Raw genomic sequence first — 27380 nt, forward strand, 5'->3', positions numbered from 1 at the left:
GACTCAGTTTAACGTGCTCGGTTCAAAACTACTACTGCTGACTGTGAAACTGTGGAAGAAGTAAAACATTACATTCTGAAATTCATGTCACTATTGCAACACATCTGTTAGACAGGAAAAGGAAAAGAAGCCAGAGTGAATCCTTACCCTTGGAAAATTTCAAGAGTGTTATTGCCACAAATGCTGAGAGCGACATGTCATTGATGACGACTGTAACCCGCCTGACTTTGTCTATAAAATCCCTTCCACTGATTAGAGTTAATGTTTATGGGACGTTAAGAGGAGTTAGGGAAGAATGAGAGATTGGAAAGAGAGGATTGGGAGAAGGGGGGAAGGCGAGGGAAGGGTAAATATCCGAAAAGGAGGAGTTTAACTGTCTGACATTACGGGATGCTGCCTGTCCATAAATCTGTCCCACAACACTTTGCTCACATGCTCTCTCTTTCCCTGGAATAGACACACACATATAAAACAATATCCTCTTCTAACCCACTCTGCGGCAAAAAGAGTCCAGGGAATTCCACTGAGGAATGAGGAACAGGAAGGTAAAAGAAAGATGTGGAAAAGAGTGAATGGTAGAAGGGGGGGAAAAAAGCAATATCACTTTTTTACAAGGCTTAGCTCTGACAGAGTCGTAGCTCTGTGTGTATGTGTGTACTTGTTTTTTCATGTGTTCCTGTGCCTTATTTTACAAGGCAGCTATGAAATATTTGTATTTACAGTCGTCTCCTATTAATCAAGTGGAAAGGGGCAGAGCAGAGGCTTAAGTGCTTGACAGCAGTAATCTAATAATAATATGTGAGAAATGACCAACCTCCAGTGCTGCCACAGTAAATTGGACATTATGCATGGTGCTTTTATGCTTGTGTGTGTGTGTGTGTGGTCTTTTCTCCTTTTATCCAGGTTTTAAAAGGTCAGGAATCATTTACCTGAGGCCTTCTGGGAATATGCTTAAGTTTTATCATTACAATATGACATTTAACGGTATTCTATACAGAAATTATGAATGAAGATCTCCCTGAAAATCTGGTCTTTTAAACCAACCAATTAAATCAACACGTGAAAAAAGGGTCTGTTCCTAACAAAAGTTGTGCTTAAGGCTACAGTTAGGTGAGTCACTGGAAATGTCAGAATGTCAGAAACATGCATTGTGTAAATGATAACATATTTATTTATTTGTTTGGGAAAAGGACTTAAATTTGCTCAAATGCACACTGGGTGGTGCAGCATCTCACAAATTTATGTCCGGTCCGACACATATCTCACATTTCCCCCTCACTTTAGCTTAGCAAGTGGGCACAGTACCACATGAGTAGATGTGTCGGGGTTAATCTCCGGTTTAACGCAGCTGGGTGATGCATACCAAGCTGGGAACGACAACAACAGGCCCGTGTGCTTCAGACTGGCCTTCTCCATTCTCCGTGGCCTGCAGCTGAATACTAAACAACATCAGTGTGATGCGCAGTCACGGCTGGAAGAGAAGGCCAGCACTCACCCCTCAACCCGGCATTGTCTGCCTCTCTCAAGTACAAGCCCACCCACAGTGCTGCGAGCACTGCTCTAAGCCCGGGTCAGCACCCAAAGGTGTAAGGGAATGAAAGCGAATAACCCGAATTGTATATTCTTTTGCAATCCAAGTGCACATCTTCCTGCAGTGGCCTATAAGACTTTGACCTGGTATTTAGTCAGCGGCTAAAACAAATGTGGAGATAATGAAGGAACTTGATGACTTTAGGGATCTTTAGGAAACACAAATCCAGAATATACCGCAGACCGACATAAATGATTTACCAGAGCACCAAACGCCTGATGAAGGATGAATTAATATATCCTACTTTTATAAACTGTTGACACCCTGTTAATAGGAGAGTTCACACTATAAAGGTCTGGAAACCGATATTTCAGCAGTACATTGGACACTGGCTTATACGGACAGGGTGAATACAGTAATCCACTATAATTTGTTTAATGCAACCCTGCGTAACCCCTGCCAAGCCACAACAATGAACACAGTGCCACAATCAGGCAGTTTGGATGATTTCTCCGATATGAGAAAAAATTTCTTTCCTTTTCTTCTCCTACATATGGTACAGACATGGCAGATGGCCGCCCCTCCATGAGCCTGGTTCTGCTGGAGGGTTCTTCCTGTTAAAATGGAGTTTTTCCTTCTCACTATCGCCAAGTGCTTACTCAGAGGGAGTCGTCTGATTGCTGGTACTTTCCCTGTATTATTGTAGCGTCTTTACCTTACAATATAAAGCACCTTGAGGGTACTGTTGTTGTGATATGGTGCCATTTAAGTAAAATTGAATTGAGCTGAACTGTATAGTCATTACAGCGCTCACATGTTGTGAGTAGAGTCGGAGTATTATATTGGGTCTTTTGACAATACGAGATGTCAGAAGTCTTTTAAAAGAGGCCTCAGCCAGATGAAGACACAGAAACAGTAAGAAAAGGCTTCCTGATGGGATCATAAATCCGTCTTCTTGCAGTTTGATCTCTTCTGTCTTTTTTTCTGCTTGCATTCTCTCTCTGACTCTCTAATTGGAACAATCACAGTACAGTGCCTCCTGGTCCTGCTGCCCGTTAGACAAGGGAGACTGGCGCTGGTTTGTATAAGATGTAAGACAGTCCAGCTGATTTCCCCTTAGTGCAGCAGAGAGGAACAGAAACTGAGTAACAACTCTGGTAGCTGAATGGTAAAGAAAGTACGCTGCACTACTGAAAAGTAGGTATAATACTTTGAAATCTAACCTTGTCTAATCCTGCATCTTCCTCTTGTTTTTAGCTTACATGAATATGTATATGTTTCTATCTAAATACAATTTATTATCTCCTACACACAGTACACAGTGTTGCTTTAAACACTGAGCGTGGGCTCACCTTGGGGGTTCCTGGAGTGGCCGCTCCATCCTTGGATGACGGGTTCTTACTGCTGCAGAGAAAGAAGAGAAAAAGGAAATCAGTGAGATCACATGACGTACTGTGATCCTGAGTGGATTCTGGTTACGTTCTGACTCCCTGCACACACTAACACACAACTAATATCTGTGAATTTCACCTGCGACTCACTTGCAAATCAGTTTATCAGACTCTTGATAATGTTTTCATTCACTTTCATCCATCACTCTTCTATTCTCATCGACCCTTTATGATGACTTATAAATGCAGCAGCGCACTCAGTTCACTTGGCTGCTTTCACTCATCATGTTCATACACAGAAGCAGGCAATAAGATGATTAACAGTGGTTTGACTTGTCAGCATATAAATATTATAAGGACAAAGGTGCCCAAAGCTGGGGTTAGTTGCATACCAAATAAATGCTTTTATTCTTCAAATACAGACACATTACTTTATTTTGATCCCCCCCCCCCCCTCACATTTACGGACCCCTCTGCTCTCAATTGATTTTTCTCATTTTGTTTTTTATTGCCCACTTTTTCTTCTCTTCTTCCCCCGCCTTGTTGTCTACCTTCCCCATTATTCTCGCCCATCTGCTGCCTCTGCCATCCTCTGTCTCTCAGACTTTCACCCAAACACAGAGATAAATTTCTCCGAGCTTCACAAATCCTTGCGACAAGCCTGACGTTGACGAAGCGAGACAGGATTGTCATGTTTGCTTTGAGACCCTGTTAGCTCACCAGACCCTCTTGGACACACACACACGAACAGATTCAAACAGACGGTGGCAGACCACAAAGGGAAGGGAGCCTAAAACTGAATTGAGCACAACCTCTAATCTGACAGCATGCCCTGGTAGACAAGGAATTTCCTTTTTCAATGGATGGATGGGTGGGTAATAAGAATAAGAAGCCTTATTTATATGTCACTTATCTGAAGTGAAGAATTTACAAAGTGATGCACAAGGAGGAGTAAGAGCAAGACAAGGGCAATATAAGAGCGGTGAAATATAATGCAGAGCTGCACAGAGGAAGCTAGGAGTGGGGAGGGTGATGGACGTGTCAAAGTGCAGTGGAAGTATTTGTTCCTATAAAGGACGTGTGAAGCAGGGTGTAGTTCTTTTTATATATATCCTAAAAAATGATTCTGTGCACAGCAGCACTCGGTGTATCACTGTCAGCGTATCTAAAGAGGAACCCGGCTAACTTTACACATAAAGCCTGGTTTATGTGTAAACCACATAAACCAGGCTTTTTTCATTTTTTTTTCATTTTTCAATCAAATTAAAACAAGATTCCTTGAATTATATTGATCCGACACACATAAAAAAGTGTGTTTCAGCCTGCTTTCTGTGTTTCAGCTCTTTTGCTCTTTCCTGATGAGATTATGGCCTCAGTTGGGAGTTTCAGTTCACACTGAATACATCGTTATGTTGTGATGTTTTGTAACTGTAAGTCCTAAAACATATTCAATCAGGTGATCGACAAGCCTCTAGTTTGGGCAGGGATAGCTCAGTAGGTAGAGTGGTGGCCCCGTGATCGGAAGGTCGGGGGTTCGATTCCCCTGAACAGCTACCCTGAGGTACCCCTGAGCAAGGTACCGTCCCTACACACTGCTCCCCGGGCGCCCAATGGCTGCCCACTGCTTCACTGAGTGAATGGGTTAAATGCAGAGAGGGATTTTCCCCACGGGGACCAATAAAGTACACACACTTTTCTTCTAGTTGATAATTGTGCAGTTACTCCTGGTTTCTCAGCCAGATCACATTGAACACCAAAAATGGCACTCAGATTAAGGCTTTAGCAACAGAATGCTGCTAAACAATTGGTGATGCCTCAGAGGCCATTTACATCTTTTACATACAGTCTATGCTTCAACAGAGCTCTTTGTGGGAGGCTTCTGTGATTGGAAACATTTGCATCCTTGAGTTCCCTAACCTCACCAGCAGGGCTGGTATCTGCTCCTTTATGCAAGCAGGAACAGGATGAGCACTGTCAGACCCTTACAGGTTGTGATTCATGTATAAAAGCATGTGGAGGCCATGCAAACCAAGGAATATCACTTTGAGTTGCTGAAATTAAATTTCAGCAAACTCAGTTTTTCTCTTAGATTTTTGAGGTGTTGTTCTCTGTAGGTTGATCATTTCCAACTCCATCAAATAATGTGTCATCCTTTGGTTCCTGGCACATTATCCAGTCCATATCAGTATGGATATATCCATCCTGACTTTTTCCCATTGAGATCTGATGAGTCTTCCTAGTTGTTGTTTTTTTTAGCAGTGTATATAATTAAACTAAAATACAACAATGCAAGGATTTGAACTTGAAATGTACTCCAATTTACTTTGAAATATTTGTGCTATACAATGTCACAAGAAAAGAAATAGGGTTAGTGAGTAGTTAGTTATTAGTTGTTATTTTCTCTCATGTCTGATTATTTTTGTTCGGAGATGACTTAGTTGCATACCTAGAAAGTACGCCTGTGGTTCGGTGTGCAGGATGGGTGTTTGCTTATGTATATATTCTATGTCTCTGTTGATGGTGAATCTGTATGTAGAAATCTGCCATTACCTGTGGATGTGCATATGCACCTGCATGTTGTTTTGCAACTGTGTGTGTAACCACAGAACAGCAGGCCACACCTCCGCCAACAAAGAGAATAAACATGGGTGACACAGTCAAGCTGCCGTGTAATGCAGGGGAATCTGCCAACACCCCACCACCAGCACACTCACAAACACACACCTTTCTTACCCCCTTTTCTATCTTTGTCTCTGTCATCTCTCTCTCCTTCTCCCTCTATCGCTCTTTTATTCATTACCTGGAACCTCTGCAGAGGCATCAACAATAACAGCCAACTCTACCTGCTTGTTGACAGTGTCAAACAGCGACAAGAGAAGGAGGGAGACAGAGAGAGGGGAAGAGAGCGAGAGAGGACAGCAGTTGCATGCCTGCCACGATGGGAGAAAATTGCCACGGTGACAGAGGGGGTGATAGAGAGATGAAAGAGGAGTTGGGGTAGCTGGGGGGGATGAAATGTGAGGTGAGAGAAATGTGGTGAGAGAGAACGAGCGGGCAACATAAAGAGAGACATCGTGCGAGGGAAAGATGAAAGGAGACAGAAAACTAGAGAAAGGAAGAGAGGGAGTGATGGGAGAGTTGGTGTGCTGCCGCTTCTTCTCAGCGCTTTGCACACATCTGCGTGCCCAGTTCTATGAATTTTTGATAGCGAGGGTTATAGGGCTGGAAATTCCAGCTGGCTGCCATGTCAAAGCGAGGAGAAGAGTGAGGAAATGAGCAGCAAAGCAAAGTGAAACAAACACACCAAGCAAGTAGGGAAAAGGAGGCAAGGATGAATGACAGATGCGATTTAATATGTGTTGCTAATGAGGCACGTGTAGGAGAGGTAAGGGCATGTCGGTGCCTCACACAAATAGTTTTTATAGCTTTTTGTAGAGGTAGGTAGATTGATCCAAATATATATAAATATTATCAGTGCTGACCGATACTAGCACAATAGTATCGATACAAACGCTGGTATTGGTATCAGATTGATACCAGCATGATAGGATTGATATTGTGTTTATAGCCTGTAAGTTTAATATTTAGTCCAAACAATGGCGATAAATCAGTTTTCAGGGTTTTTGGGGAAATGAAACTATATACTCAACCATGTATTTTAAAAAACAACAAATGCTGACACAAAGTCCTTTAGAGACAGGCACATTTACATTGCAGTTCTTTAAAAAAACAGAAAAAAACAACAGTTTCAAAATGCATGAAAAGCTGAAAGGCGTTTTTTGTTTTGTTAACAAATTATTGTGGAAATTAAAACTCGGAGTGATTTAGTGGTCATTAAAATGTGTTCAGAAATTACAAATTAATGAGTCTTGTCACACTGTTCTTCCCTGCATAAGCTGACTTATGGTTAAATATATTGGTATTGGTAACGTAGGCCCGATGATTACTTGGTATCAGATGGATATTAAAATTTGCAGGTCAAAAGTAACATTTTGTCATTTACCATCCACAATAAAATAAAACTGGAATAGAATAGAACAGAATAAACCTTTATTGTCCCACGGATGAGAAATTTCAGTGTTACAGAGCTCTTACAGCAAGGAAAAAATTAAATATAAAAGGAAGACAGAAGGTGGTCCTATAAACATAAGCAGCCGAATTGTGCATAGGTAACAATGTACAGAATATGTATAGAAAATTTTAAAAATTGTAGGAAGATATGTATAAAATGTACAGGGTTATGTATCAAATCTAGAAATAGCTGTGGAAATTTGATCCATTATATTAAAACATTCTAATTATTACATTTTTAGTTCATCATCATTTTTAACAGGGTCTAAAAAGTTGATTTCTGTATAGACGGTTTGTCTTTGTGAATTTTATGTTATGCAAAGGTACACATAATAACCATTACATACACTAATATTTAAGTTACTATTGTTATTTATTTTGCAATCATTTCTTGTGCTGAAGCTCTTTTCACAAATATTAAGGGGACACTTCAAGAACTCTGGAGGCTGTTACACCTTCCTGAGTCAATATTTTAGAGATAAAGCTAGAAAATCTGCTGTTGTCGATGCTGTTCATACAGCAACTCAAAAGTGTCTTATTTAAGTCCCTTGCACCCTGGTAAACACAGTCCATTTACACTTGAAGGTCATCTTATTGCTCTGCATGTAAGTAAGTAACTCTGCCAAAGGAGTAATGCGAATTGCTTGGCACATTTGTTTGCAGAATTTTACTCGTCAGGGCTGGGTGTGACTTTAATGTTTGGCTTTCTGGTTGCTTTTGCTTCCGCCTGCTTGCCAAAGCACTTTATAAACTCTGCTTTATAAAAAATACTATTAAAATAAAGCTTATTATTATTATTATTATTATTATTATTATTATTATATTCAGCTTTGGAAGTGCTCCAGATCTGAATCTGGATTTTTTTTTTAATGAAAGATTGTAAGAAACAAGGCAAAATTTGGAATTAACTATTTACTTATACATAGTTTGAGATATGAAAATCACTGTCAAGTTTTCAACACAATATATGAAACTATTCAGATCCAGATATCCTTCCAGAGATTTAATAATTTGTGTATGCAATAGTGGCGATTTCCAGCTGTGTCACAGATATGCAATCTCAGACTGCTGTAATTGTTTAAAGTATCCCTTGATCTCACTATGCAACTACTGTGGAGTATTTCACATTACTCAGACTATAAGTATCAACAACAGGATTGTATATTTATCCTATTTTTTAGTGCTAACAGTGCCTGTTGAATTTGGTTTGAACAGTAATTTGATGGAATTCAATTAACTAAATCTGCCCAGTCACCTCCATCCTGGTTAAATCTGCATTGGTCGTACACAGTGCTACTGAATTGTAGTGACGGCCTCACACCTCCACTCCCAACCAGAGGGGGCAAAGAGAGAGAACCAACTAAAGATGAATAAGTCGTTTCTTGGTGGATGGAGATGGAAGGAAGAATGGAGGGATGGCACTAAACTCAAGGTACTGATTGCTTTTTGCCTTTTTGTGTCATCTGGTGGAGAGGTGGGGGCTTGAGTGGAGGCAAATTGATTATAGAGGAGGAGGGAGAAGAAGAGGAGCAGAGGTGAGGAGGGGGGCGATGGGGTATGTAGATTACTTTGCCTGCCCCAAGCCATCTGACATGTACAGGGCATGATAGATTTCCATTTGCCAAACTGTGTGTGTGTGTGTGTGTGTGTGTGTGTGTGTGTGTGTGTGTGTGTGTGTGTGTGTGTGCGTGTGTGATTTCGATGACTAAACATGAAAAGCCATGTCCTATGAACAAGTGACAGAGCTCGCAGTCAGAAGAGAGGACACGGACTGACAGTTGCAATCAAACACTTGTACATTTACATGAAGCAAGAGCAACTAGGACAGAAGGGCAAAACAAGTAGAAACACACGCTTCTTAAACACTCACACAGACACACACAGACACCTTCGTTTCCATACCCACAGTTCTTTCATTCAGCAAGCGCTGCTCGTCATTAAAGGCACATTTACCACAAATTGGACCAAATTCCCACTGTCACTTCCAATAATGGCAGCTCCCATGCAGAGAGCCAGAGAGAAGGAGACACGGTGGGTGGGTGTGCCATTTAGAATTGGCGGGTTAGTTTTGTGATATAATGCACACAACCCTTTCGGTTTTATCTCCTGTTCACATTTCTTTAGATCACTCACAGATACAGAGGAAGTCCTTTTTACAAAATATCTTCAACATCTCCGTTCTTGCTTCTTCTTGTTCCCTTTTTCTGTGGTGTACGTATGGATCTAATGGCAAGTAGGCAAATCAGCCAGCTGTGACATTAGCCACCATCCCTTCTCAGGCCGGGATGATGCTATTTCCTTAAATAACTGTGTATGTGTGTGAGAGAGAGACAGAGAGTGGACATCGGAACTAGGCTTCCCAGGGCTAGCATCCCACACTGCCAGAAGGAAGGACAAACTACTAACCTTTATTAATTATTAAAACACACAGACACCTTGCCATATTATTAGATGATGCATGGCTCCCACGTTTCCCCAGAGCTCCCAGCCACATCTCCTGGCTTTCTGGATGACAACTGAACCAATTCTATCCACGGATTAAAGCCTTGAGATGTGGCTGATAGCTCAGAAAATAAAACAAGATTTGTCCAATAATGCTTGGCTGACGCTCAGTTCGATCATTTCCTCCATTCTTTTCCATACATATATGTTCTTCATAATTATACATTTACATTTTCTTTGTTTTCAATTATTTGTTTGATTCGGGGGGGGTTTTGGCAGGCAATCCATCTCTGTCTATCGGTTTCTCCTGCACTGTCCTATTTTCCATACATCTGCCCCTCCCTGAGCCTGGTTCTGTTGGAGGTTTCTTCCCGTTAAAAGGCAGTTTTTACTTCCAGCTGTCAGCTTACTCAACGGGGGTTGTTTGATTGTTGGGGTTTTCTCTGTAGTATTGTTGGGTTACAATAGAAAGCTCATAGCTATATAAAAAATATATAAATTGACTTATTCAGGAAGTTAGGCCATTGCTTTGGTCTTAAATGACTGGAACTGACTTAAAATCAAAAGATCATGAAGAAATAACTAATGAAATATAGATGAGATGTGAGAAAAAAGAACAGTAAAGGCCTATTAAGCAAAGGGGAAAAACAAGATTTAGGAAGAGATTGAAAAAAATCAAATAAATAAATGATTGCAAATAAATGGAAGAGAAGAAGCAAGTGGTATAGTGTTTGGACAGGGAGAGACAAGAGGAGGGGTGCGCACAGTGTAAACGGTGGGTAAATGAAGTGTGATTTCCACTTGGGGTGACGCTATCTGTTGCCCTTTTCCTTCAGGTTAATGGGTACTATCATAAAACTGGGCCGCTTAGGTGGACACTGGGTCACAACCACAGACGTAGGTGCACACACAAAACCCGACGCGTGGTCAAGGTGAAATATGGGTCCTAATGGTTGTGTTCCATCGTTACAAGGGCTCGGAGTTGATTTGTCCATCGTAAAACAGCTCGTGCAACTGCCGTGTGGGGAAAAAAAGGGGGCAGAAGTGAACTTGAGGTCACGGGTTTGAATCCTAATCCCTGTAGGAAACGCTTAGCTTTGCATTGACAGCGTGCTCCTGCCTTTTATGCAGATTTATGATACCAAAATCTTTGCTCAGAATAAAAAAATAGGTCAGCGAGCTGGACATAAAATCTTAGTTGAAATACAGGCGGTAATAATCCTTCAAAATTACTCTGTACCAACCAATACATCCTGGTAATATGATTCATGTTATTTAATTTAATGAAATTATGAGACATCCCAATTTGTTATTTCATACCCAGGACAATGTTTCCAATTCAAGATTACAGGATTCATTATACCTTCATTCAACCGTGTCCGTTATTGTAAGACACCGGGCTAAACTTAGCTTTAAACATATAGATGTTAATAGTTTGTGTAACGTGTTCGTGCACAGTTTCATTGAGACTGACCCAAACAGAGTATATAAAGACATATATATATATATACATACCTACAGATCATTAAAGTAACGCTTATAATAAATATTTGACTCTGTTAAGGAGAGAGCTCAGTCCTACCTGAGGCAGATGGTGGCTAGCCTCTCTATCTCTGTCTCCATGTGTTCCTGTAGCTCTCCAGGCCTGAGCAACACCTGGCAGATGGGACAGACTGGAGCCTGGCTGTCATACAGGGACATCTTCTTTTTACCTGGAGACACCAATGAAGAGAAACACACAGTGACAAGAATATCAGCATAAGAGATATAAGCACCCAACCATTTCTTTTTTCATGCACAAACCTTACATGTTGAGTGTGTTTAATTATATGGTATCAGAATGCACCTCAAATATTATTTTTTTTTACTGTTGTTTTATTACTGCAGAATCCCATCGAGTACAAATGAAGCTAGTGTGGAAGTACCTTAAAAATGTAGTTTTACAATGGCCAGCAGGGGGCAACTTCTATGAGTGCAAAAATGGGTCCTATCGCAAACCCTACTACTCACTCCATCTACAACTTCAGTTGGCATTTTCCTAAAGAGATCATTGTTTCAGTCACTCACGTCAAGCCTTATTTACGTCACAATGGTCACTTCATAAAAATATGTTTCCATACAGTAAAAACATGCAGGGTATGCTTTAGGACACGGCCACATTGTGATTGACAAGATGCTAGAGCATGTGGTGACCTTGCATAAATTCCCTACATAAATCACTTTGCATAGTATTGACAGACTTTGTCATGTGGCAGTGAAGCAGAAGTTTTAGGGTAAAAGCAAGAAAATGGGTTTAAGGAGCCAGCATCTTCAGCAAGCATCACAGTATACATTTCTGGATTACACGCTTACAAAAGCGGACTAGAGTGCTCTACAGTATCCATTGTGTAATGTTGCTCTGGGGTCAAAGCGGGAGGTGGTGTTAGAAGGGGAGTTAAATAAGTGTCTGCCATGGATGAGATAATGCTGTATAGAGTCTGCCAACACTACCTCACTTCATTGTCCTTGATCAGCAGGGCTTAGGGTGGGGCCACACCTGTTTCTCTGTGTGTGTGTTATTGTGTCGAGCACTGCGTACGTGTTGGAACGTATGCATTTTTGTGTTTGTGCTTTGTCTGTCTAACCTGGCTAAAAATACCATCTATTGAAATCATATCAGTGCTTAGAGTTGGAGGACACTTCCTGATTTCCTGGATAGCCAATCAAATAGTTCTTTTTTTAGCCCGCAAACAATAGGCCCCGCCTCAGCCAGGACATCCCGTTTAGACCGCTTGTCACCACGGCAACAAGGGGACCAGGTACGGGGGGACTCCCTGTCTGCCTTGTCTTTAGTGAACCGTTTTCTTTTTCTTTTCTTTTTAATGCACAAACATTACATACACACACTCCTATACATACACATGCAGCCCTTGGGGGGCATTTATCCTTGCTCACAGTTTCCTGCAAAAGGACTCATGATACAACTAGTAACGGAAAGCACGCACAAACGCCCCCCCCTCCACAACCCACCTCTGCCGCTGCCCTTCTTTTCTCAGAGCGTGTGCATGCATACTAGCCTCCCATTCTCCTGCACTGCTGCTTAACACAGCCCACAGCACTGGACACGTTAAGTGACTTTGAAAAATAGGTAATCGATTACCTTCTTTCTCTCTTTTTCTATCTCTTTTTTACATGTTTCCTTCTCTTTTTTGCATTCTGATTCTCCCTACAATCCTTTCTTTGCTTTTTCTTTCTTCCTTTCTTTTTCATCTTCTTTATTTTCATTTCTTCCTTTCTCTCTCCCTTACTACCCCTCTCCTTTCTGATTTTTCCCTTTCTCTCCTTGTTTCTTCATCTCCTTTTTAGCCCCCCTCTCAGCCCCTGCACACCTCTTCTCTCCCCTTTATTGCTTTGACAAGATAATTTGAGTCATGCTGAAGCCGTCCGCCATCCGCCACAGCAAACAAAGAACAGATCCAATCCCCCTCTGCAGCCGATGGGGCCGCTTTCTATTCTGCAGACAAACGCACTCCTGGAGGTCGCGGACACGCACACAAACATATGCTTGATTATTGTTGAGTCCAAAAAAAAAGTGCAAACGCTTGTTTTGCATGGTGAAAGTTTACTTTGTGCATTTCAATAAAAGGTGATTTTCTTTTGAAGTTTGAAAGATTCTCTGTGAATGAGGTTATTTTTGTACTGGCAGACTGATGATAAAGACATGTAGCTGCACATTTACGACAACAGAAAAGCAACAATGAATAAGAGGAAAACATACTAAAGTGGAGGAATGATTGGGTTGTGTGAAGTGGTTTGAATTCAAGCTTCTTTTTTTTTACAGAAAATATAAACCAGCACATTAACACCAAACATATTCCTAAGACATGCAAATTTGACTTTCTCTGATGTGATGGAATAAATACAGCTAACAGCTTTTAGATCCAACAGAGATGGGAACTGCTGTCACCAAAAACATAAAAGCAGCACTAAACGTAGACCAAAATATAAAATCAGCCCCAATATGTGAAAATAAATAGATAATTTCATAAATCCTGCAACACAAAGCATTCAATCAAACACTGAAGGGAAACTTTGCATTTTTTTAAAAGTCAGATTTTTTTTAAAGCTAAAAAATATTAAATATATCAGCAACAAGTGTGTCTCCATATGAAAATTATCACATAAAACTTGCAAAATTAGCAAATGAAACATCTTTCAGTCAAAAACGGGCCCCCAATTAATCCAAATGTAATGCCATGCAATGTTTATTTGCCCTAAAAGTCTTGTCAAAACTTTCACTCTTCATCTCTTTCTTTTCTTTTTTTAAACTTGTTTGCTGTTGTGGTGTTTCCTCCTTTCCTGTCAATTTTACTTCCCATGTACTTTCTCTTTTCCCTTCCTCTTATTTTTCCCCTCTCCCTGTCAAGTGTTCCCCGAGGGAAGTGAGCGATGGGGAGAGCCGAACGGACAGAAAAATCCCTCGAAGGAGGAAGAGGAGGAGAAGCCGGGTTGGGAAGGATGGGGGGGTGGGGTGGTGCTGATGTGATGCGATGTCGCACACCCTGCTTGTCAGCCCCTTAAAGATGATTAATGTTGGGGCGACACGCAAACACATGTGTGTATCCACATGTCCCGCTTTAGACTTCACACACTCAAAACACACACACTCCCCCTGCGGCGCGACGAGGGAGCGTTTAATCTTGGGTAGCACGGGGAAGGTACCGGAGCTGCAGAAGATGGAGGGGGGGTTGGAGCGAGAAGACGGCTGGACAATAACAAGGAAATAGGACTGACAGGACTTTTTAGTGTTGAGACTCCTCAGTGAAGCACTGGTCGGCTGCCCAAACGAGGGGATGGATGGATGGATGGAGCAGGAGAGCCAAGAGAAGGTGTGCGTCTCCTTGACAGCCATGATGGAATATAGGCCTGAACCCTCCCACCCTACAAAATGTGCCAAGATGGATCGTCTTATCTCTCTTTCTCTGACTTCCTTTTCCTTCTTTCTCCTTCTCCCAGTCCCTCCATCTGTCTTTACTTACTCTTTCTCCTTTCCAGATCACTATCTCTCTCTTTTCCTCTTCTTCCTTATTTCCTCCTGTCACCACTTTCCCTTCTTTCATCTCTGTCACTTGAGCCAGTTAACAGATCTCAGTGGCTTCACGAAACAATAAGTCACCGAGCTGGCAGGAAGCATATCCTCTTACTTTTCTGATCGCCAGTCTGATTTATTTACTGACTGCTGTACTGCTGACACGACACTTACGCTGGTCTAACACGACAAATTGAGTAGCTAATTCCTAGTTCAGCTTTGTGAATCTGTCAGTGGAATGACTGAAAATTGCAAAGATAACCATAAGGCTGTTTTACTTTTTAGTTTTTCAAAAAACAGAAACGATGTTAAATTTAATCAATGATCACCCCAAAATACGTCCTTGATTAGGCTTTTCAAATAATGAGAGGAGCCGCACATACAAACACAACTAGACAGGCAATTACAGACAGCAGATGTTGAGGAGGAGAGAGCCAGATCATGTGGAAGAGTGGAGAGCAAAGAGGAGGGATCTTCTTTTCTTTGTCATCCCTTCCTTTCCTTTTGTTTCACTTTCATCCTAATAGCCTTACTTTCTGCTTTCCTAACTCTACATGCTCATTTTCCCCATTTGCAACACTGCTTTTTCTTCCTTTCTTCCTTTTCTTCCTCATATCCCTTTTCATATTTATTGTGCACTAATAAATATGAGTGATCCTTATTTTCAAAAATCTCAGACTTCAGAGGCTGCGCAGCCAAAAGCTGCTGAAAATTGGTAAATCATTAGTCATCACGAAATGATGAAAACGTTACTTCAACTGGCGTTCTTCTTCTTCTTCTTTGTAAAATAAAAACTTTTTCTCCTCTCTCTTCAGTCTCTTGGTGCTACCCCGTCTCCCTCTTCCTTGCTTTGGTCCAGATGAAGTGGGAATCAATAGATGCTAGATAGCACAGGCTCCCAGTCTCAGACTACAATGAGCTGAGGTAAAAGGCCACCTCCAGAGAGGACAGGGATTGTCAGCTCAATACTCTCTCTCAATGGGACCAGAGATAAAACACCATTTGGGGTGTCCTCATGGCTCAATGGGCTAAGAGGCAAAGCATGTACTCACAAAACTGTGGCTCCAAATCCCATTTAATGACCTGGATTGCGTGTCATCTGTCTGCCTTTATCTCGCCCAACATGGCGGCCTCTAAGGAAGCAGGAGATTGGTGTACACTGAACCCTTCCCTTTTTCTATGCGCTTCTTATAGCTTGCCTTGATGGCACATGGCAGTAAGAAATGCACTTTTCTAAAAACTTACAGATTTTTGGGTTAAACGTGTCCTCTTTATGAAGGAGTTTAGAAAGAAACCAAAATGTTTGACTTTCCATGAACTTGATCACTCTTTTCTATTTTTTATATCTTCTGCAAGGAATTGTATTGACTTGTAAAGGGTGCACACAATCAGCTAATGAGCACCGAGCATGTAAACTGGATTTAAGCGCAACAGTAAGAGTCAGAAAACAGGAAGGCCGGATTTATGGCTTGGCATATACAGAGTATGTTTGTATGCTACGTTCGCACAAACACACCGCAACAGGCACACTTGCACATTCCCCAAATGGAATTACAAAGTGTCTACATGTAGAGGCTGTTTTTCTGTCCTTGAACAACTGTCTTCACCTTATGTGTATACACACACACATGTGCGCGCACACACTTCCATTCCCCCTCCTTGTTGTTCCCCTAAATGAGTTTTCTGACATGCATCAAGTGTTTATGCCTACAACCCTCTTGTCTCTCGTCTTCCCTTCCTCCTCTTCCACCTCCCTTCTTCTCCCCTCCCCTCTCCCGCTCGCCCGGCCGGTTAGCTATAACACCCGCCAACATCGGTAAACAAGGAAATCTCTCAGCCGCGGCCCGGCGTGTAACCGCATTACCGCGCCCGATAACCTCTTCAAATAATGTGCGATAAGGGGAATTTGATTTGATTCACGAAAGGGAAAGAGGGCCACTTCTGCTTCCCCCTGACTCCTCCTCCCTTCCCTTCCAATCTCTTTCTTTTCCTTTCCTTTATTTCTGTCGTTCTTTCCCTTCACCCCACCATCTTCTCCTCTTCTTCCTTTCACTTAGCCTCCGGGTCCAGGCCTCCTCCTCCACCTCCTCCTCCCGTTGCATTCTCCCTTTCTCCAGAATGACACTGCTTCGCATCCGCAATCAAATAAATCCCACCGAGGTGTCAGCCTTCATTTCGACTCTCCCCTGTCTTTCCCCGAGACCGATGCAAGGTGAGGTGAGAGGGGCTCCGTAAAGCCATCATCTCCATAATGGCGAATATGAGCCCTAAAGCCCAAAACCAGGGGGCCGCATTAACACAAATGGGACTAGCAAGGTGTGTGTGTGCATGGGTCTCCCGGTGAAGTGATATGGTTTTTCTCTTAAGTGAGCTGTGATTTAACCAGGCTAGACACTAGGCTGATCACTGCCTCCGTATGGGCGCGCGTGCAAAATAGATGAGGCTGTGTGGCTCATTCAGGGGACATTTGATGAAATGGAACGGGGGTCAACTTCAGTTTGCCACCCGGGCTGCTTTGCGTTGCTCTCTGCAAGCGTGTGCGTTCCCTGTGTCTGTCTGAGCATATGTGCGTATGTGTGTGTGTGTTTGTGTGCCGTCTCACTCCCTGACAGTGATGCATGGCACTTTTAAATAGCACTCCTCCACGCCCTGCTCAAAACTCATCACCGGGGTCTTTCACTATCCCTCCCTCGCTCCCTGGGGTTGTCACTTTTAGAAAAGCAAATGAAATGTCGGTGCCGTACAGAGGAGAGGAGGGATGAAGAGATGGCCGACTGAGGGGTAGCAAGTGGAAAGGTGTGTGTGTGTGTGTGTGTGTGTGTGTGTGTGTGTGTGTGTGTGTGTGTGTGTGCAGGAGTATGGATGTATGCTGTCTGTTCAAGACAATTGGAATTTTTCTGTGGGTAAATAAGAGGCAGAATGAATAGAAGATGCATTCGTCTTACATCGATAGGAACTGCACTACTGCTACTATATGCACAATACTTTTTGTGTCACTGGGGAAAGGTTTTGGGTCAGAAGAATATTTTCACGGCCCCTTACTTTTAAACACACTCTTAGAATTCAAAAGGAATTAAAATCAAACTTGGTGGATTTAGAAAAGAGAAAGGGAAAGCCCAAGAGATCAGCACATCATAAATCACCGGCTGCCTAGTTTGAACATACGTGATAAATTGTGATCTAATGATCCCAGTGTGTGTGTGTGTCTGTGTGTGTGTGTGTCAGCATGTATAATGCTGCTTTTACTCCTGGGACCTGGCAACAGGCATATGTGTTCGTCTTGAAGACAGTGGAGTGATGCTTGTAAGGTTATCTCCAACTACTGACAGCTGTTTATTCAATCAATCACCTTGTCAGTGCGCGTGCATGCCCCTGTCCAAGAGTGGCGAGCGAGAAAGAAGTAAATTAATGGAGCATTAACCAAGCGCTGACCCACAGAGCCACAGGCACAAGCAGCAGCCACGGACCAATCCCAATAACACACAGCCACATGTATTGTGCCAGTGGTTTGCAGGAAGCCGAAGGTAGCAAAAGCAGACTAAGTGGAATATTCACTGTTCTTATTTAGCATCCTTTTAGAACATGGGATATGAAAGCTATGCCTGCAGTTAGGAGTGTATGACGTGTGTTTATAATTAAGTCACACAGAGGGAAGACACTTCTGCTTTTACTGACCTATGCCCTGTCTGTGCTGACTGACTCTATTCCATTTCTCCTTCCTCAGCTGTGTGGAGGTGGAGGGATACCGAATGGAGAGAGGTGTGGGCGTGAGGCCTGTCGGCACTCATTTCCATCCCAAAGGGCCTAATCATGACAGGAACATGCCGTGTCAGTGGGCAAACAGGGACATCAGCAAGTTTGAAATAGATACTCTGAGTCAGCCCTAATCACACAAACACAGCCTGTTTTCTTGCCCGCCTGCACGCTCGTGTGTGTGTGTGTGTGTGTGTGTGTGTGTGTGTGTGTGTGTGTGTGTGTGTGTGTGTGTGTGTGCTATACTAAATAATATAGTGAATAGTATTACTGCAAACACAAATTCAGCTCACACTTTGACATTATATATTTTATTTATCGTCTGATAGCTACTGTTGCCCATTAACAGGAACTTTCAGTGCGTTTTAATCGATGCTGATATTTTCTGCTGACTGTTCTCCATATAGCTGACATACTTGCTTGACTTTGTGTTCAATAGCCCTATTAATCCACACTTAGAGCTGGTCTTCAGCAGCACATATCAACACAAAAAATAGTCTCCTGCATATTACTTCCCTATTATTTATTCTTTCTTTATGTCTCTCATTTACTCTCCTTTTTTTCCCCCTTCCCCTTGCTTTGATTCGCCTCTCTTGTTGCCTCTCATTATCGCTCTCCCTGCTGCTTTCATATGGTCTAGCGGCTGAATTAATTACCAAAGCCAATTAACGCTAGATTGGCTGATGTTTTAACTAATTAGCTTTAATGAGGGTGCCGTGGCTGCCTGCACCGTGTTAATTGAATCCTAACAGCGGAGGAGGCAGCCTGTGGAGGCAGAATGAGAGCGATGGATGGATAGAAGGATGGATGGATAAAGACACACGCACAGAGTTGTTATTGATAATATTTAGAGCGGATCATAGTACCTCCCACACTGTTGTTGCTGCTGGTTTATCATTAACATTTCTGGCCTTTTGTACCGATATCCACCCTTAGAGGAAAAAAGGAAATAGAATCCTATCAGAAGGTGATGTGAATATGTTATGCCAGCATGTGCGTTCCCCTCATTTGCTGGTTAAAGGTTTATCTTAGATAACTAGATTTAAGTAATGCAACTCATATCCTCGCTGTGTATCTCCTGGTTATTCCTCTCTGTGTTTGTTATTGCAAAACGTGTCTGGCAAAGAGGAGCAGCAGATTAGACTCTTAGATCACTGTCATGGCGTCCTCTTAGTGCGGATTACCTGCTGAACTCCATTCTCACCTGTCTTATGATAGGAGGATCAGAAGAGACGGGAAAAGGATAAAACTAAATTTCACATTATGTCATTTGAAGGAGATTTGAATATTTTCACGCAGCATCGTGGATTCTGCAAGCTGTATTTAAGATTCTTGCATTTTATTTTTGATTGAATTTTTTAAACTGTCCTTCATATACCTAGTAAGTTTCCTTACTAAACCATGTTTTCGGTCCAAAGTAGAAGAATGTAGCCTAGCTGCTAAGCCCAGGCTTAACCTAGCCATAAATCACTCTGGCTGTGTTATTACCAGCTTTACATAGCTGTTCAGGTTCCTACTGTTTAGTTTGTCATCACAAATGTAGACTCTGATATTACAATTTAATGTGCTTTCTGTCCTAAAGAAACAGTAGTCATTGAAAATTTGCTGTTAATTTATCCTTCGCTAGCGAAAGTTAGCAAAGGCTAAAGCTAGCAATCATAATAGTATTTAGCTAGCTAAAATTTAAATAGCTAAATATTAATGAAGTCATTTTGACAAATTAATCTAAAAAGGCACAAAATTATACATACATTTCAGTTTTCTATTTTTTATGCAGTTGCCATTTTATGTAAGGCCACATTTCTTTCTTTCTTTTTTTTTTTTTTTTTGCTTTTTACAGTAGGCTGTGACTGATCAACAAAATCTAGGGTATTATTGATGTTTGTAGACAAAAAGGAGAAAAAAATAAAGACATAACACTTTCTTACATATATTATTTAATTAAATCCAACCAATATGAAATTGACCAGAAATAACTGTAAATTTTAAAAAGCAAACCTTAAATTAACATTACTGAGCGACATAAGCCGCATTACATAAAGATTGAACATTATGCCCATCCTCTTCCTTTCTCTGCTTTCTCCCATCTTGCTGATCTAAAGACATGAACCCCGGCAGATTGTCTGAGGTGGCCATAAAAATCTGCATGGCCGTGTAAAAGGCTTAATGATTTTAAAGTTACAAGAGAAAAGAGCCTGCAGTTTGTCTCATCCATCAAGTCTAGCACCAGCGCCTTCGCCAAATGGCCCTGCCACCTAACCTGGAGCTTAGCAATGCGGGGCCAAATACGCCCTCCCTCTCTCGCTGTCTCACTGAAACATTTTGTCTTCGTCCTACTTAGACTACATTATTTCTTTCCTTACTCTTTGTATCTCTTTCACCTTCTCTGTGTCACCTTGTATTTTTCTTTTTCAGTTTTCCATAGTATTAGTATCAGTTGGCTGCAGTTCTTTTCTTTTCTATGCAGCCAGAAAGACTACAAATGTAAGATTTTTCTGCTTTAAATTAGGTTGGCACACGGTAAATGACTCATATTTTAGGGTATAAATAAGCCACACTGGCTCTTGACATAGCAGGTAGACACCAAATACACAAGCCAGACCTTAAACATCTAAATTTGGTGCAATAAAAGATGCCTTAACTTCTTACATGACCTTGAATTAGCTGATACTGGCTACAGTTTCTAAAGACAGCACTCATCCATCTAACCCATTCAACCCAGCAGTCCCTAACCTCCAATAAGATTCCACTTACTGATAGAAGCCTTTTGACTGGCTCTTGAAAACTCTAATCAGTATTAGAGACCCTCTGTTTCTCTAATGCAGAAATCAGGCTTTATAGAATACTTTGATATAAGTTTACTGTGTTCTGCTCTCCTTGCCTGAATGACTACATGTCTTAGGATGTTCTATCAGGGCAGAGGTTCCCTCCTGAGGTGGATGACACATATCAAGTACACGTTAACTCTTAGATACATACACTCATATCCAACATATCCCTCTAGAGATGTGGTCTTGTAGAAAGAAATGGGTAATTTCATGTTCCCATCATTGGCTCATCTGTCAAATGGTGGCAGATTCATTTATGCACATACACACATGTGAAGCATGACAGAGAAGCCTGACCATTGCAGTGCTTTGACTAGTTTCCTGTTTCCCCTATTCCTTTTTCTGGTGTACTTTCCTATGTGCTTTCCATGTTCAGCTTTTGTGTTCGCTCTAGAATAGCGAGAACAAGCCTGCTTCACCAGGAAGATATTTCACACTCCCACAACAGTCATCTAAACAACTCCTCAAATTCATATGTCACTGTAATGCATGCAAAATGAAAAAGTGGGATCCAAAAATAAATGTGATTATTTTACTCTGGCGACATTTTTGCTAATGAAGGCTAAATTAAAACATTTATTACCGGCTGTGTTAAATGCACATGTGCATCTCCTCTGGCTCATCCACGACTTGGATTTATAGAGTGCAATAAGTAACATTAGAACATTTGAATTTATGGTTTCTATTAGCACCAGTCATTCAGACACAATAACAGCTATAAGCACACGCTGATATATAGCCTGGGTGACAACAAAAGCCAAATGTAAATCAGATAAATCGGTGAAATTGAACAGTCATTCAAAGAGCCCCATCTACAACTCTGAATGCTCATGAGTCCCTTTGTACGGCGGATGCAGGTGTGTGCGCTTGTGCGCATGTGCGTGTTTGCTTGTCAGCGATTGAGAAGGACCTATTTCCTCTTGCAGAATCCCCGGCTCTAAATGATGGATTGATATCTCTTTCACTGTAGATTATATACGCATGTGTGTGTATGGGTGTGTGTATATGTGTGTCACCGGCCCTCTCAGCCTCTTGCTGCCTCCCCTCTTAGGCCCTTATCAGCTCTTGTCACAAACAGAGGATAGGGGATAATCCTTCATACAAGGGGAGCAGTCTGGCCTTCCATCTATCTAGCTGTCTGTCTAGCTGTCTGCTATATTACCCATCTCACTGGAGTAGAAATCAAACAGCCACAAAGCAAACTTCCTGCATCTCGCTAATCTCTGTTGGCACAACTCAGATGGCGAGTTTGATGGGAATAAAAGTCACTGCTTTTTTCCTCGCAAGTTTGGTCAGATTGTAAAAAGTTTGCTTCAAATCCCGTGTAATTATTTGCAGATAAACTTTCAAGTAAGGAGTTGGGAACTTTGTGTTTTCTTTAGGTGTCAGTTGTCCTGGTGGGATTTAAAAAGAAAATAGCCACAGGCTCCTTTGGAAAAATGACTGCAAGCCAGATAATGAAAACTTTCCTAAGTTCTCGGTCACGCCTACGCCTTAGGGTGCTGCAGTGTGGTTGGGTTGCCTGCCATGTCCTCATGACATGTGGTTGCTGTGGGTCACTCCCGAGTTCCAAGAATCAGAGCGGTCCCTGGCACCAAACTGGGTCCAGACTTCAAGAGTTTGCTTATGTAAATCACGACTTTCATGGCATTTCATAATGCAGGAGAGCATCATTTAAAACACCACTCGCAAAATCTAATTTATGTGAGCACTTTTGTTCTAAAATGAGATTTTAGAGCCCAATAAAACTAGGTTAAAATAAAAGAACATTACAACAAATCGTCGACCACAGTGACTTGTACCACTTGAGGAAAAACCCACTCCAGATGGAAAAATCAAGTTGTGCTAGTCCTAACTACAAGAATATCCAATACCCACATGGCATTCACCGCAAGGCCTCAGTCTGTCTGTCTGTATACAAACTATATATCTGGGTGGTAACGTGATATGAGAAAACCACAGATGCCTATCTGCTGGAGTGGGTCATTGCACAGGTCACACATGAGGCTACTGTGTGTATGTGTGTAACAAGTGATTTCATCACTCAGCTGCAATTGGACATCATTGTGATCTTTATCAGTCTGCTATCTCTGTGCTCTATACGACTCTGCCTATCAATTATTCCTCCATCCATGTCCTGTCCTTTCCCTCTCTCTGAAGGGTGATATCACATTGTCCAATAGAGGGCGATGTTCCACTACATTTTGCTCTTGCAGCATCCTTGGTAGTGTTTCCCTGAATAAATAACATTCTACATCTCTACTTTAATTCTTTTAAATCCTCATTTATTGTCCTCCTCATAAATGTGTTTGAGCAACTGGGAGACCAAATGAAACTGTGCTGGTAGCAAAGCAGCATCGGTAGAGTTTTCATAAATGTAAAAACTCTGAACACAACGTCTTTATAACTGATGTCAAAGTGCGTACTTTTCAAAGATGCTCTCACTCACTTTTTTCACAGCACTGAAAATCACTTATCTTTAAATTTGGTGACATTTAGATTTCCACATGATCTGAGTCCTCACATGCTTCTGTCTGAGATTAAGATTAAAACTATGAGTTCCTTAACTCATAAAAAGTTGTGGACACATAGTTTTCACTTGGGAATACAGTTTAAAATTGTCAGAATTTTTGCTGGGTTTGAACTGGACAACAATTGATCTCTAATTTTGTTTACTTTCTGGTATTGTTGGCTTCTACAAGGAGACAGCTTGGAGACTGTCACACACCCAAACGCCCAATCACAGACACACACAGACACACACAAAGAGGTGAGGGGAGGGAGTCTGCAGCTGAAATCAATAGAAAATTAAAGCGACTGAAATGGTTTCTGCTCACACATTAACCTTCCTTCTCTTTTCTCCTTTCCTCACCATTCTTTTCCATCTTTTCCATCATCATCCCCCTCTCACTTTCTCTCTCTCTCTGTCTCATGCCCTCCCCTAATAGCCAGTGCCACTGACGGCAACAGTGCTTCAAACAGCCTGAGTGTAGGTTCTAGTGACAGAGAGTAAAGAGACGTGTTTTTTCGAGTTTGATCTTTACAAACGGGTAGAGGGTGAGATGGCTGGATGGGAGGAAGAAGGAGGGGGGGGGGGGGGGGGGGGCAGTAATAGCACAGAGACGACAGGGGCTTTGGATACTCCCTCTCTACACACACTCACACACACATACATACTCCGTCTGGGGACTCAAATCTCAGAGCAATTTTCAGGCCGGATGATTGGCAGCTTGATGCGTATTCTTCCTCTACAAGACCGACTGATAACTCCAGCTATCCCATTCCACCATGCCATCTCTCCCTCTCTCTCTCCTCTCTTTCTCCCACTCTCACCACCTTTTTTTGTCACTGTGACTCTCTCAACACCCCCTTGCCCTGACCCCCTCCTTCTCCTGCCCTCCACCCCCAGTCTCGCTCTCCTTCTCTCTCTCTCTGGGCCTGTTGTGGGACTATTACAATGACAGAGGCGATAAGGGACATTTATCACATGTGCGGCGGGGTGAGTGAGAAAAAGCCCTCAACAGGTCTAGGGGGAGGACAGACACACACACATACACACTCAGCATATAGACATGCAGAAATGCTTCCACATTGCATGCATGTGAATGTGCAAGCACCTGTGCACTTAAACAGACAAATAAACAGTGAGTGGTTGTGCATGCCTACACACAACTGCATACAGTCTCTTTTCCACACACACACGCACGTAGATTGTAACGGTGAATCATCCTCCTTTTCCCCATTTTGTATTTTGCAGTTGACTGAGGCCAATTCCCCATAATTCAATACAGTTGAAAAATGAAACCCCGGTAAATCGCTACAGCGATTTTACAGATCCCCGCTTATCCTCATAATTCATTATTTCCAAACTGTAACAACATTACATTTCATTTGTAATGCTCCGCCTGCCTCAGCCATTTGCCAATTGTTATATCTTATTGTTTTCCCTCTCTAAGGGGGAGAAAAGTGAGTTATTGGGGGAGAAATGGAGGCAGGCTGGGTAGCAGGGCTTGCTCCTTCGCTGCCTATCTACCTGTTAGTCTGTCTCCATAGCTGTCTAGTTATTGTCCCGACTGGCTCTGCATCTGCCCTGTCTTCCTCTCCATCTGTCTGTCCTACTGTCTCACCAACTAACAGGCAACAGTGAACAAATGAGAACAGAGTGGCTGTCCTTATTGTGGTCGAGTAAGAATAAGCCTATTGTTTGCATCCTGATAGACACACATGCACTTACACAGGCTGACTGGCTTATTGTTTTTTAGCACTGTGGTACAGTCAGATCCACATCTGGACTGGTGCAGGGCCGAGACTGGTGCAAGGAAGGATGGAGTAAGGATGAGGAGGAGATAAGGAGGCAGGAGAGTAAGCATGGAAGAGGAAAGGATGACATGTGCAGGGTGCATCATGGTGGACTTGAAAGAGGAATGACCAAGAGGAGGACTAGAAGTCATGGAGAGAATCTGAGAGTGGAATGAATAACTGAAATAAAGAGGAGAAGATGTGATGAAGAACACTGGTGGAAGAAGGACTGAGATCGTATATAACAGAAACAGGTAAAATATATAAACTAATAATGTTCACAGAGACAGAAACAGAGACACTAGCAGAAAAATTAACCAATAGGGACATTACTGATTATACTGATTCAAGAAATCACTTAAACAGAAAAACAGAACTAACTGTCACACATGGTGGTGGTAGTGTGATGCTCTGGGCTGCTTCAAGACATGGACTGCCATAATTGATTGAACAATGAATTCTATCTTCCTGTCAATTTGTATAACCTTCAACCTGAAGTTGAAGGTTATGCATCAGCACAATGATTTAAAACAAACAAAAAAATACATAAATAAAGATTTTGGAGTGGCCTAGTCATAGGCTGGATTTAAATCAGATTGAGATGTTTTCGCATGACTATAAACAGGCCATTCATGCTCAAAGCCCTCCAGTGTGGCTAAATTAAACCAATTATGCAAAGAAGAGTGGGCCAAAATTCCTCCACAGTGACGTAAAAGACTCGTTGCCAATTATTGCTTTATTGCAGTTTTGCTACCAAGGGTGGCACAACCAGTCATAAAGTTTAGGGTTCAATAACTTCTTTGAACACAGCCAGGTAGTTTTAGATAGCCCCCCCCCTAATAAATACAGTCAAACAGCATTTTGTATTTCCTCTGGTTATCTTTGTCTAATATTAAAATATGTTAGATCATTTAAAAACCTCTAAGAAAGAAGTAAAAAATGTTGAAGCATCTATGATCCACGCTGGAATAAACTTGAGGACATAATGCTACTAGACATGTTGGTAATTATGATAAGATTAGATGAGATTAGCTGTTTTTACAACCTCACAGAAAATCTTCACCTCCTCAAAAAAGTAAAATTTGCAATTTAACAGCACGACCCATAAGCTTTTGTCAATACTGCAGCCGAATATGCTTTCACACCAGGCGCTGCGACATGTCTCGAGAAGGGTGTTTGCAATATTTACAGCTTCAAAAAGACATTCTTCAAATAGGGTGGGGGGGGGGGGGGGAAATCACTTAGATCAAATACTGGAATCACCATTAATCTGAGAGCTAAAAAAACACACTTTGATATCTCTTTCTGTCTCTCTAACACACACAGAGGCTGAGACACCAGCTTTCCTGTAATCTTCCATTTATCACAGCTGTAGCCACTCTCCAGCCCTGCCCATGCTACTGTACCCTGTCACACTGCTGGCTGAACAAACTGCTCCTTGATGTATGAGGGCCTACACCGGCCATAAACTTATTCACTTTTAACTAGCGTGCTACCGGCTTGCCGTGTCCAGACATCACCTTTACTGTGTGTAGCGTATGAAAAAACTGCTAGTGAGAAATTAACCCCCTGGGTACTGCTTCATAACTCACTTCTCTCTTTTTTTTCTCCCTCTCTTTCTCCTCCCTCCCTCCCTCCCTCCCTATCTATCTATCTATCTCTATTCCTCAGCCCAGGCATTAGTCCTGTATCTATTACCCATTAGAGTGTGTATGTGTCTTTGACAATAAAGGAAATGGCTCAGTAGAAGAAGAAGAAGGAAAAGAAGAATTGTGGGTCTTATATGTCTTGCTAAACGACAAACAGTTTCCTGTTAGTGAATGAATTGGAAGAGAAAGTCTGGACATCAGTCTCTTCTCTTTCCGTTTCTGGAAGCTACCACTGATCCCTCCTCCTTCCCTCCATTAATTGAGTACATGTAGATAAGACAAGAGAGTGTAAAGCCATAACTAACATTGGGTTTATGGTTGAGCTTATGATGTTGGCACCCTGGCACA

General features: G+C 41.9%; 1 protein-coding gene across 4 annotated transcripts in view; it reads right to left on the reverse strand.

The window, feature by feature from the left end:
* rnf220a (ring finger protein 220a) overlaps nucleotides 1-27380 on the reverse strand; it is a 162466-nt gene that overhangs the window by 32427 nt on the left and 102659 nt on the right. For all 4 annotated transcript variants that reach the window (XM_004565326.4, XM_004565327.4, XM_076876416.1 and 1 more), the window contains exons 3-4: nucleotides 11018-11147; nucleotides 2884-2935 (exon numbers count right to left, since the gene is read on the reverse strand). In XM_004565326.4, the coding sequence (XP_004565383.1) occupies nucleotides 2884-2935; nucleotides 11018-11147 (182 nt within the window). The remainder of the gene's footprint in view (nucleotides 1-2883; nucleotides 2936-11017; nucleotides 11148-27380) is intronic.

The sequence above is a fragment of the Maylandia zebra genome, linkage group LG18 (assembly GCF_041146795.1).
Source record: "Maylandia zebra isolate NMK-2024a linkage group LG18, Mzebra_GT3a, whole genome shotgun sequence".
Lineage (NCBI taxonomy): Eukaryota > Metazoa > Chordata > Actinopteri > Cichliformes > Cichlidae > Maylandia > Maylandia zebra.